This window comes from Typopeltis vanoorti, chromosome 13 (genome assembly GCF_054136105.1).
Source record: "Typopeltis vanoorti isolate ZY-2024b chromosome 13, IOZ_Tvanoo_1.0, whole genome shotgun sequence".
In the NCBI taxonomy this organism is placed as follows: domain Eukaryota; kingdom Metazoa; phylum Arthropoda; class Arachnida; order Uropygi; family Thelyphonidae; genus Typopeltis; species Typopeltis vanoorti.
The window spans coordinates 60,019,602-60,032,516 of record NC_143561.1 but is presented as its reverse complement, the minus strand read 5'-3'; the positions used below and the strand labels follow the sequence as shown (position 1 = coordinate 60,032,516).

General features: G+C 34.3%; 1 protein-coding gene across 17 annotated transcripts in view; it reads right to left on the bottom strand.

Annotated features, from left to right (window-relative positions):
• LOC150100204 (uncharacterized) overlaps window positions 1-12,915 on the bottom strand; it is a 566,343-nt gene that overhangs the window by 15,914 nt on the left and 537,514 nt on the right. For all 17 annotated transcript variants that reach the window (XM_090402864.1, XM_090402869.1, XM_090402857.1 and 14 more), the window contains one exon: window positions 2,318-2,527. In XM_090402864.1, coding sequence (XP_090258990.1) covers window positions 2,318-2,527 — 210 coding nt within the window. The remainder of the gene's footprint in view (window positions 1-2,317; window positions 2,528-12,915) is intronic.

Sequence of the window (12,915 nt, the reverse complement as noted above, 5' to 3'; positions counted from 1 at the left end):
AAAATAGTGAATCTCAAGAGTGAAAAAAATTAGGGAAATATATGTAATATAGTTTATATAGGAGAAACTGGGTGATTTGTAGAGAACAGACATATCAGAGACACTATGTATTACACTGTGTGTGTGTGTGTGTGTGTGTGTGTGTGTGTGTGTGTGTGTGTGTGTGTGTGTGTGTGTGTGTGTGTGAGTGAGTGAGTGAGTGAGTGAGTGAGTGATAAAATCAAGCCTGGCTTGGTACAAAATCAAATAGTGTACTGTACAAATCAAGATTCATAACTTGCGGCCACTACAAGGAACAGTTGAGGGAAACCAAAGAGGTTACCTGGAATAGTCACTCTGCTTATGCAGTTAAATCAGAATCAGATCATGAACATGATTTTGTCTCAAATCTGGCATGCAATCACTGAAGATAACAGTGATGAAATGAGATACATAAAACATGCTGCACCAACATACTAACATAAGCCTAATAGAAAGCATTCGGCACGTTAATTTGGTGCACTTAACCACCGGCAAAAATCTCAGGTTTAAGAAATTGAGATAAACATCATAGAACTGGGTGATTAGATGAAGAGAATTCAGAAACAAGAATTCTGTTTTAAAGTAATAACTTCTGAAATCTGGATGCTCATGTGGTATAAAAATATAACTTCAACTTAATGAGTAAAAATATTTAAAGAGCAGCTGTAAGAAAAAATACATGTAGTGCAACTCAGTGACTACCAACCATTGTCTTATAGGCATGGCAGATCAATCAATGCTATCTTGTAGAAAATATATTATACAAATCGAAAATGATAAAATGGAATTAAATAAGAATTCATTATTAACATCATAAAATTCTGAAGTCACCTGATGAGATGAAATTTGAATAACAGATTTTCTGGTCAAAGTGGAAACTTATCTCTACAGTCTACTGAAATCTTGCTCTCTAATTCAAGGTCAGTTTTGACATTGAATCCTTGCTTACAAATGTTACTCTTGATGGTACTCTTCAGTTGCTATGAACCTATTCCCCCTGACAAGTCAAATTATTCAACTTTGTCATCTATTTGTCTACTTTATCTATCAAAGTAAACTCTAAAAACAAATCAAAAGGTAATTTAATGGGGTAGTCTACCCTTGCCAGAACTAGCCAATTTTTACCTTGAGCATTTAGAGGAAACTCTATTCTCCACCATACAACCCCAATATCAAGTTTTGGATATGCTACATGTATGATGATTATGTAATCTGGCTCAAACCTGAAGATTTGAGATACCCCCGTTTACTGCAAAATGATCTTTACTGGTCACTGCATATTGCAGGATGGTTGATTTAGATAAAGATCTATCTGCAATCTTAATTCCTGCTAGAAAAATAATTTGAGATATGCAGATGATACAATTCACATGGCAGAAATTAAGAAAGGTCTATAGTGGATGATTCTGTTAGTTAAGAAAGAAAGCAAAAAGCCAAGCTAACCTAAATATCAATAAAACATAAAACTTCTGAAAATGAATGAATTTATAATTGAGGAGAGATAAAAAAGGCAGTTGAAAATATGATCTACTGAAGTCCAGAATAAGAAATAATGTGAAAATGAAATTAAAAGAAAGAGCACTATGGCAGAAAAAGCCACATTAAACTCCACAAAAAAAAAGATGAAAGATAGCCATGAAAGAATGGTTTAAGTAGTATTCTTTCCAGTGGTGAACACAGATATGAAAGGCAGATCATTAAGAAGAATGACAGAAAGTGAACTGATTTGAATTATGGATGTAAAAGGGCCTATTATGAATCCCACGGACATCAAAAATGACTAACAAATTGTCGACAATAAGGACAGAATGCACCTTGAACACACTGATTGCTAAGTAAATAAGGATATGTAATGCAAGTAGATGAATCATTGTAAAAAGCAATTATGTTGGGGTAGATGGAGAGCATGAGAGATGGCAAACTGATATTCACAAGATCACCAAAGTCAGAAACGACTGGAGGGCATATAACATCATATCAATAAACATGTTAATTTCTATCAGAATGAAAACCGATACTTTTTTTATACATTATGATGTTATATCAATATAAATTTATACATTATAGATATGTTTAACCAAAATAAATATTTCATTTGACATATACATAACATACAAGTATATACCAGATTTTTTGCTGTGGTATTTTGCAATCCCTGATCCTCTGTGTGAACTTCAAAAATAAATAAATAAATAAAGCTATTAATGTTACCAATACTACCAATTTACTTAGAAATCAGAAAAATCTAAGTTAGAGATGCCTAGAATATTAATTTGAAAAAATATAATAGCACTACCAGTAGAATTAACAGACGATTGCCCAGATGTGTTATTACTACTACTTCTACAGCTACTTCCACCTTTGCTTCTTTGCTTGCGCATCTTTGGAGGGCGACTAGAAACTGGAGTATGTCCTTGTGTGGGATGAAGTCTGCCAACTGGCCTTTGCTGAGGTAATATAAGAGGATTTATCTGGTGTTGCAAAGGATGTCCCAGCAAACGGATATCTTAAAAAATAAAAATAATAATGCAATTATTTTAAAACAACAGATTCAATAAAATTACAACTTTTATTTATGAGACCTAATTTTGTTCTTAAATCACAATGTAAATAAAAATAAAAATCCACCACCAAATGTACCTTTGAGGAGAGTAACAGACTACCATAATAATTCAACATAATCAAGAATTCATCATTAGTTTTCAATCAGCACCTTTCTTCCAAATTATTAGAATCAATAAGGACATTAGCTTGGTCTTCTGTATCTTTTTCCTTTCGTTTTTCTTTTCAGCATTGCCATTTGTAATTAGTGCAAATCTGAAATGAGCATTTAAACAGAAAGGACATTTCAGATTTGCACTAATTACAAATTCTTGGATAATAATGATGCCAATTTGTTTTCTAATATCATTCTTTGTAAAATGATCCACTGGATGCCATCATCTCCACTGATGTTTTCCAGAAGTCTCATGCACAGATTTTTTTATTTATTTTTCAATCTGTTCTTCACTAAAGAAACATGGTTATTCATTTCCATATTATTTATCCATTTATTTATTTATTTATTTATCCATTCCTGTAGCTTATACTTAAAAAAATAATATATATCCTGTACATATTTGGAGCCGAGCCGCTGCATTACTTAAACATATTCAGAGGAGAACGAGGAAATTACAGTTACTAATTCTGATGAACAGTAACTGAATGCTTTACTTAACGCACACGTGTGCGCTAAGTAAAGCATTTTTAGAGAGCTTTTAAGAGTTCTTAAAAGCTCTCTTAAATGAGAACAGCCATCAAAGGCTGGATGGATTTGTGTTCCATACAGAACTAACATTTGTTCAGAGGCAAAGTAATTGAGACAAAAAATAAAGATTGGGAAGTTATCACAGAATGTGAAATGTCATATTGACGAGACATGAGATTTATCAAAAATAAGTCTAAAAAGAGAGTTGTTTTTTTTTTGAGGGGGAAAAAAAGGGGGGGGTATTGGAATTGCATTTTGTCAACATTAAAGTTAAGAAATTATCCAAACACCAACTGAACTATTAAATCAGAAGTATTTTTAGGATAAAAGTTCATCCAACATCATATGTAATGTGCAATCAGAGGAAAAAGATAAGCCTGTTGCAAAATGCCATAAGACCATAATATGGAAGCTTATTTTTGATGAATATGTGATTCAAACCATATCAATTTCTTTAAAGATATCAAAAGTGAGTGGCCTCTATAGATGGTGGTGTCTATTAGTTAAGGAGGTTAACTTTAGAAAGAAATGAAATGACAGCAACTAGATGGTAAAGATTTGCCATTCTTTGTAGGAATTGCTGAAAATGATGGGCAAAGGTCAAAAAAAGTCTGGGAAGTAACTCGTCCCATAATGCATAGCAATATAGACATTCAAAAGAAAGTGTGTGTGTGTATTATGGGATGTAAAATCAAGAGTTTCTATATACAAGTAGCCTAGCTGTGAAGATACTTCACATGTAAACTTTGCTTAAACTTGGGAAAAGATTTAACCAGGACCGGTTTTATCATTAGGCGAACCTAAGCAATCGCCTAGGGGCAATTGTTTATTTTTATAAATATCCACATGTGTAGGTGTACGTGTGCTTGTGTGAGTATGACAAAATATATAGAGAGAGACAATGTATAGGGGTGCCTAAATTTTCTCTGCCTAGGAGCATCAGGCCAGCCCTGGATTTAACAATATAACAATAAAGATACATCGATATATAGGTGATAACACAAACACTTCAAAAGCAGAAGCATCTACCTGACCTGACATAGCATCCACTTCCTCAATGTGTTCAGACGACGACCACGAATAGTCGAAATGGGCTGTGCCCCCCATCAACCCCCCCCCCCCAAATCAGTTGCTGTTTTCAACCCCTTTCACCCTTTCCCACCTCATATAAATTTATAAAAAATGCTCCGCCCATCCCTTATAATATATATGTTATTCAAAAAAAAAACCCGGGTTTTTTCCATGCGTTATTTCAATTCTCCCACTTGCCAAACCCCCCCCCCCCACACACACACACAGTAGTTTGGACAACGCAAAAGAAGAAGAGCCACAACACCCAGAAAAAGGTATGTGCAAATTTCTTGTCCTCTATGCAACATATATTTATTGATAAATATACATCTACAATACCCTAAGAATCCGTGAGAAAAGAGCCAATGGCATTTAAACTGGGGCACTCCTAAACAGAAGCAGGCAAATAGCCATAAATATAATATTTTGTTAAGAGGAGTAACATGGAATTTTTCCGAGAAATAATATCCACAATAAAGATATTTCAGAATGAAATATCTTAATCTGTATAACTCCAATAAAGGAATATCAATATCTCACAGCTTAGATAGAATAAAATTTCAACTAATAGTAAAGACTGTGGATGGTAGAAATTCGTATGTTCAATGTGTTAATTTGTATTATTAAATCAATCAACTTCTTAGTAAGAAAGCTAGGAAATACATTGAATTCTTAGCCAAGTAACTTTCATTTGCAGTTACTGGACTGACATGTATGCAAGCACACAGACAAACTGTGCACTGCTGATTATTATTCTTTTTTGTAAAAATAATACTGAAGAATTCAGCAGAGAATACTGATACATGACACTGCAGTGAAAGAAATAGCTATTTTGAAGAAAGTTTGATTTCCAAGTGGAAATACCATGATGCTTTTATGAAAGTGGAATGCTTGACAAGGAAACAATATTTACATGTAGATCTTAAAAGAGGAGCAACTTAAACCCTTTCTAACATAATATTAAAAAAAAAAAAAATCAAGTGAACAAGAAACTGAGAACAAAGAATTTCTCAAAATAGAAAGCTAATCATCTGAATAATCACACAATTCCTTTCATATAATTTATACTGTCATTTTACATACTTTTAAGATCACTAACTGCCATTTTCATACCTGACAGTACCTACTGATAATTCTGCCTGCAACAATGCAAAAGAAATTACGTAACAAAACATTTGAGCAGAATTTCTCATTTGATTGAAAGAAGCAAGCAATCATATATTCTGGGGGGGGGGGGAGAGAAAAAAACATAGCATGTGTAAATAGTTTTTATATCATAAAGTATCTAATTGCTGTCTTTGTTGATTTGTGAGGTAGTAATGCCAATCATGTTTACTATTTTTAACTAAAGAAATTAACTGAAAGTTTCAGTGATTATATTTAAGTTTAACATTAAATTTTTTTAAAAAAAAATCAATTTTACATTGTGATCAGATAAATGGTACATTACTATATTATAAAATCCTTATAAAGGCTCTTGCATTGTCGACAGAATACACTTCCAAGTCTATTCAAATTGGAGGAGGCCGGGGAGAGGTCTAATGCTTATTATCAGTTGCGCATAGCATCTGCTATGTTGTTTGGTTTTAAGATTAAGATTCAATAAGATTTTGCGTTCTGAAAATAGTGTAGCTGAAAAATATATTGATAAAAAATTTCTATAAGCAGTTGATGAAGCTAAAGACCTTTGGAGTGACAAAGAGATGAAGTTTGGAGGGGGGGGGGGGGCATTCATGGCATTGCAATGGGTAATCATGATGTTGAATAAATAACCAAATTTTCTTAAGCGAAAGTGTTATCTTTCTCACTTTACAAAACTTTGATAAGAGCACGTCTAGACTAGTGTGCTTGGATATGATTTTAGTTTTGTAATGACGACGAAACCTCAAAGTAGCCAAAATGATATATGGCCTATTGTTCAATCCCCTACTTGAACAATTTGTATGTTCTTCCCTATTGAAAAATTTTTATAAGAAACATTAATGTCTAATTGCTGGGTCCTATTTTCATGATATGATAATAATCTGATATTTTATTGTACTGTACTAATTTAAATATATATTTTAAACTGTATATACCTTAATTTCTAACTAAACATAAAAGAAAATGCCTTGGAAGAATATCATAATGTTAAAGTATATTACTTCTGTAGTTGGCCTGAGTAACCCCCCCCCCCACACACACACACACCACTTTTCAATATTAAAAGGCAAAGGAAAGCATTTAAAGCTTTTTTTTTTCCCCCAGAGAGAGAGAGAGACATACAAGAAACTACAAAGAAAGAAATTAAGTCATACTTAATTTTATTAAACGATTACTTTCAATGCAAACAGTGGTTACCTTAACTATTTCCCACCCTAGAATTCAGTGTAGCAAATAATTGTAACAATAACCTTGCTTTCCACATCTGATATTACAAACAATTAATAAACAGAGATATCAGTTATTACAGATACTCAATGATTACTATTTATTTCCATTATCTTTAACTGAATTACAGCAATTCTATTCAAACAAATGAGGAATTAAGTTATTGGCACATTGTTGAATATTTTAATAGCAAAAAGGGTTTACTATTGTTTCACAAATAGTAAATTCTGTTTAATGCAATTAAACAGAATTCACTATTTATTCCTGCTTCAAGAAGGAATCAAGTTTAAGGATGAGAAAAGTCGAACTTGCCATGTCTGTTACATAGGGTAATCAAAATATCCCTGTTTAAGACTTGTGGAGTGCTTTCCAGTGATCCAAATGCTGCAAAGCTTTGCAGATATACATTATGTGAAAGTGAAAACTGAGGAAAAAAAAACTAGTTCCAAAATCACCACCAGGAGTATTGTACACACCAAATGCATGGAATGTGCATATCACATAACTAGGCAGGTGCCAGGAGGGTTTAAAATGATGGACACAGGTTTTTTTCCCTTCATTCTGGTTGTTACTACCTTTCACAGTGATGGCACTAACCTTGCCCCAACGTGCTTTGCTCATGAAGCTGCACTACCTAAACAATTGCAATGCTGTTGCTGTGCTATGCAAATTATGTAACCTGAACAAATGTTGACCACATCCACTATTTCTATGTGCTCTGCAACAAATGATTAGTTGTTTTGAAGAAACACGATCATTGGGAGTTAAGACTGGTAGAGGTTGCAAACCAATCAGACAACAAGTGAATGAAGTTGCTACTGTCATTATGGAGCAGGATGTGAATAACAGCATTGATTCCTTAAACTTTCCTTAAGAAAAGGATTAAAACCAAGTATAAAATTTCTTGGTATCTTTAACGTATAATAAACCCAAGATAAAAAACTTTCTTCAGCATTGGTTCCTGTAGTGCATGTGCTGTATGAAGAAACATGGATATGCCTTACAAACTGTCTGGAAAATGCTATGGAAGATTCAACACTTCTGCCCATTCAAGATAACCCTGACACAGAAGTTGCACCCACAGGACTTTGTAAATCAATTCACATTTGCTTTAACATTCTTTGCTCGAGTGGAGTTGGACGCTGCATGGCTGTGGACAATTTTATGGGGAGATGAGGCTCACTTTCACCTGAATGGAGCTGTGAATAACCACAATTGCCTGGTGTGGGCTATGCAAAACCAGCATACAATCCAACAAATTCCTTTGCATTCACCCAAAGTTACTGTCTGGTGCAGGTTTACAGCTTCATTTATCATTGGACCATTCTTCTTTGAGGACATTCACTAGTCAGGTCCTTGACCTACTCAGTTACTGAGATATCACGATATGAACAATTTTTTGTGACACAGCTACAGCAGCACCTGTGCATGGATTATTTCATGCAGGATGGGGGCCCTCCACACATCGGTTGGTTCTTTAACAAGAGGTTCTTTGAGAACATTTTATAGAAGCCAGCGTATCAGTCATGCGTTTCTCACTGTCTTGTTCACCTGATCTGATCCCATGTGACTTCTGACTTTCGGAATTTCTCAAAGATAGTGTTTATTGGGATGATCCTGATAACTTGCCAGCGCTGAAAGACAGCATAATGCAGCATGTGTGCAACATCAGTCCTGGCCAGCTGCATTCTGCCATTGAACAGCCTGTGCAAAGTATACAGTTTATGGCATACTGGAAAGGGCAGCACAATGAATAGTACAGTCTGTGAATGCATAATGGAAGTGAATAAAAATGTTTTATTTATACTTGTGTTGCTTTTCTCCTTCTTATGCATGCAGAAAGATAGTGTTTATTGGGATGATCCTGATAACTTGCCAGCACTGAAAGACAGCATAATGCAACATGTGTGCAACATCAGTCCTGGCCAGCTGCATTCTGCCATTGAACAGACTGTGCAAAGTATACAGTTTGTGGCATACTGGAAAGGGCAGCACAATGAATAGTACAGTCCGTGAATGCATAATGGAAGTGAATAAAAATGTTTTATTTATACTTGTGTTGCTTTTCTCCTTCTTATGCACACAGAAAAATTACTACATCTACACATGATATACCATACAGTACCCCTAGTAGTGAATTTTTGAACTATTTTTTTGTTTCTCAGATATCACTTCAACATGATGCAAAATTTTACAACATTTGAATCATGGGTGGCACTCCACAAAGCCTTAAAACAGGGATGTTTTACTTTGATCACTATGTACTTTTTGATTAAGATAAATGATCATCTATTCTAAGAATAAATTGAAATTGATGTCTTTAGTAGGTGAAGAAAAGAACGTTGGTTGGTTTTGAATGAAAGGAACTTATTCTACTGAGTTATTCTGAACTGTTATCTGTGATAGTTCTCAAGAAGTATTATGGGATGCTGTCTAAGCGACACCTACGCTCTGTTCACTTGCCAAATTTGATAAGACTGCTTTAATTATTTTTATGTGACAGTTGAGATGATGACTGAAAAGCTAAGATATTCATTTATTAAATGTATTAATAACTGTGCTTTTAATTGTGTCCCCCAACCTTCAAAATCAATCTAGCAAATACTATTCAATAATTTTAGTAGTCCATAACATGAGAATGTTCAAGTAGTTTTCTTAAACTGGAAAGATGGTGAAACTTAATTTGGTACAGTATGATGAGAAAACTTTACTATTTTAAAATTTAAGGCAACTTCAGGATAGTAACCCTTTCTTTATAATTCTAGCAAAATAAGGAATGCTATTTGATTACAAAGAATTTAATCTATTGCATGCACCTAACATTTAACAATGCATTCCATTCACTCACTCACCATCCTCTGTACAAATAATCTATTCACACTGTTTAAATCACAACTTCACAATTTTTGGGGGATGACCTCTTCCTCTATCCCACCAACTATATGTATCTTTCTGCACTAATTTGATAAATCCCCACCCCAAAAAAAACAGTTAAATTTTTATCATATCCCTTTTCAGCCTATCCACTGAACTCTTCAACTGAAATTTCTTCAATCTCATCTCTCTCTCCATAACCAACAATTCTCCATGAATGAATTAATGTTAAGAATTGCAAGCTGCATTCTCAGTTTATTATAATTACCTGCCTTATAATTTCACATATTTCCCTTTTCAGTCAAAGCTCTTAGATACATTGTTACCTCCCTATCAAAATGGCAGTCATCTACTGGAGGCATGACATTAAACTCAGTTATAGACAGATTCTGAGACATTTTTAAATTTAATGTTCTTGTACTGATGGTCCCTTCCATGATATGTTGTGTGAAGTAGTTACCCCTGAGTAATTCTATAAATTCATCACCCCCCCACCCCACACACACACCAGAATTCATGCTTTCTCTATCCTCCAATCTACATACGAATAGGTTGAAATAACATATAATCCTTGTACCATAAGATTTCTGTCTCAGCAGTTCATGACCTATTTAGATGATCCTGGCCTATAGGAACACCAAACTGTGTATTCCCCCCCATTGACTTAATTGCACACCAAAGAGCCTCAAACCCATTTCCTGCATTACTCATATCTACTGTCACTACCACCAGTGGAGAATTGCTGCTCTGGTTGGATTTAATATCTCTGCAGTCATTAGCTGTACTCACTCGCCCTTCTTATCTGTCCTCCCTGAATAAACTAAACCCATAACATCTTATTCTTATAACAATAACCTCCTTGTAACAGCTGCTTCTGGCATTAGTGTATACTCCAGGGCCGGTTTTATCATTAGGAGCCTAAGCAATCACCTAGGGGAGCTAAGGCTTCAGGGTGGCAGATTTTGCTACACAGTTCGTGGAAAAATTACAACCTTAAGTGCAGAGGATTTTTCCACCTTTTGGCATCTGTCCCAAGATGAGTGGGGAAGTTCTGGGATATCCCTCAAACTAACAATCAGTGGTCACGACTAACCAGCTGTTCTCACTTCTTATCTTCATTCCCTATACACTTAATTCTGTTGATTTTTAGATTAAGCCCTGTTTTTGCAAGAATTTTTTCTACATTGCCAGTATCAGTAGCAAGTTCAGAAAGGAGTTTTCTCGAAATTAAAACTTACAAAAACTTACACTCGCTCTACGATGGCTCAGGAATAACTCACTGGTCTAGCAATAATACCTATAGAGCATGAAATTGCATCTACAATCAATATAGATGAATTAATTCAAAACTTTGCCAATGCAAAAGCCTGAAAGATTAATTTTTCATAATTTTTGTATTTAAGATGTAATAATTTTCTTGCTATACAGATATTAGGAGTAATCATATGTATACAAATGTATTGGTTTTGATTAATAAATTTTTTTAATGTTCATAATGATATTATTTTTATAAATAACCACATGTGTAGGTGTACATGTGTTTGTGTGAGTATGATAAAATATATATAGAGAGACAATGTATAGGGGCACAGAAATTTTCTTTGCCTAGGGGAATGAGATACTCTTGTACCAGCCCTGGTATACTCATGACATCTGACTACTGGGATGATGAATTGAATCACCCTCTTCTCCAATTTCCACAGTTAACACCTTATTCTTGATAAAACTAGGCCAGCTTCTGGGGTAATCCCAAACAAACCATCGTTCTCTCTCTCTCTCTCTGCTTATCATTATATTCACTATTTCTACTACTTATTTTAATCCATACATTCACACCTTCATGCAACCATCCAGATAAATCTAGTTTTTCTGACAATTCACATTTATTCCTTCACTGAACAATAATTTTTCCAAGTGCCTGATATCAAAACCATTCTAGTACAAATCCTTTAAACCAACAAAGTCATTCCGTACATGCACATACTGCACACCACCTCTCCTAGACAACATATTTACTGACTCATTTACACTCGCAGTTCTTGGCAAATAAGTCAGCTTGTGCTCTTAGAGAATACAGAGACAAATGTAAAAAACTAAACATTGTAAAACTAGCTAAACAAGTCATGGGAAGGCTTTGGCAAGAACATAGAAAATAATATCAGGAAGGTAACAAAATATTCTGGAGGCTGTTGAAAAAAGTTTAGAAATGGAGAAAGAGTGCTGTAAAAGGAATTAGACATGATAAAGGTGACATAAAAACTGGAAAAAAAGATATCCTTGAAGTATGGAGTAATTACTTCGAAAAATTGCTAAATGAAACAAGCAGTGACAGCACACTGGTAAAAAAAACACTCCACATGCAATTGGGAATACAGTCATACCTCGGTTAACATTATCTCTGGAAATGAAGCCCACAATTTCAAGCCCCATTTTACATAAAAATATTAAAATTTTAAGGTCAACGCCTGGCAATCATCTAATTGGTGAAAGATGACGACCTGTCACATACTCCCAAGCTGTGCATGTGTTTATTTTGACAGTTTTGCGCATCATCAACGTAATTTAGTTGCTTACACTTCATAGGAAGTGTTTCAGTGTGGTGCATTGCAATAAATGACGTATGTTCTCTGATAGCATTATTGTGGATTTTGTAAATATTAACATTTAGTCAAAATGTCAGAATCAAGGAAAAGAAAAACAATTTCTTTAGAAACTAAATTAAACATCGTACAACGTGTTAAAAGGGGTGAAAGAAAATCTGATGTTGCACATTCTTTAGGAGGATTAGCGCACCCAACTTTAACAACCATACTTAGTCAATCAGAAAAAATAAAACAGTCTGCTCAGAATTGTACATATGTTACAGCAGCAAAATTAACTCACTTAAGGAGTCCAATTTTAGAAAAAAATGGAGAAAATGTTAACTTTGTGGACAGATGATATGTCACAATCTCATATGCCTTTAACTCAAATGGTGCTTCAAGAAAAGCATTATTTTTTGTTTAATCAACTGAAATATAAACAAACCGAAGAGATTGCGGGAAAATTTTGTGGCTTCTCGTGGTTCGTTTGAGAAATTTAAAAAACAGGCCAGAATTGATAGTGCAAAAACTAGAAGATAAAGAGCAAATGTCAATTAAAACCTTTTGGAAAAACTACACCATTAAAGATGCAATTAAAAATATTAATAGCTCTTGGAAAGAAGTCACTCAGAAATGCTTAAATGGAGTTTGGTGCAAATTATGGCCAGAAGTTGTACTAGAAGAAGAAAATAACATTCAAGAGATGGAAATGAAGTTATCCAGATGGCTCAATCAATAGGTTTCGAAAAT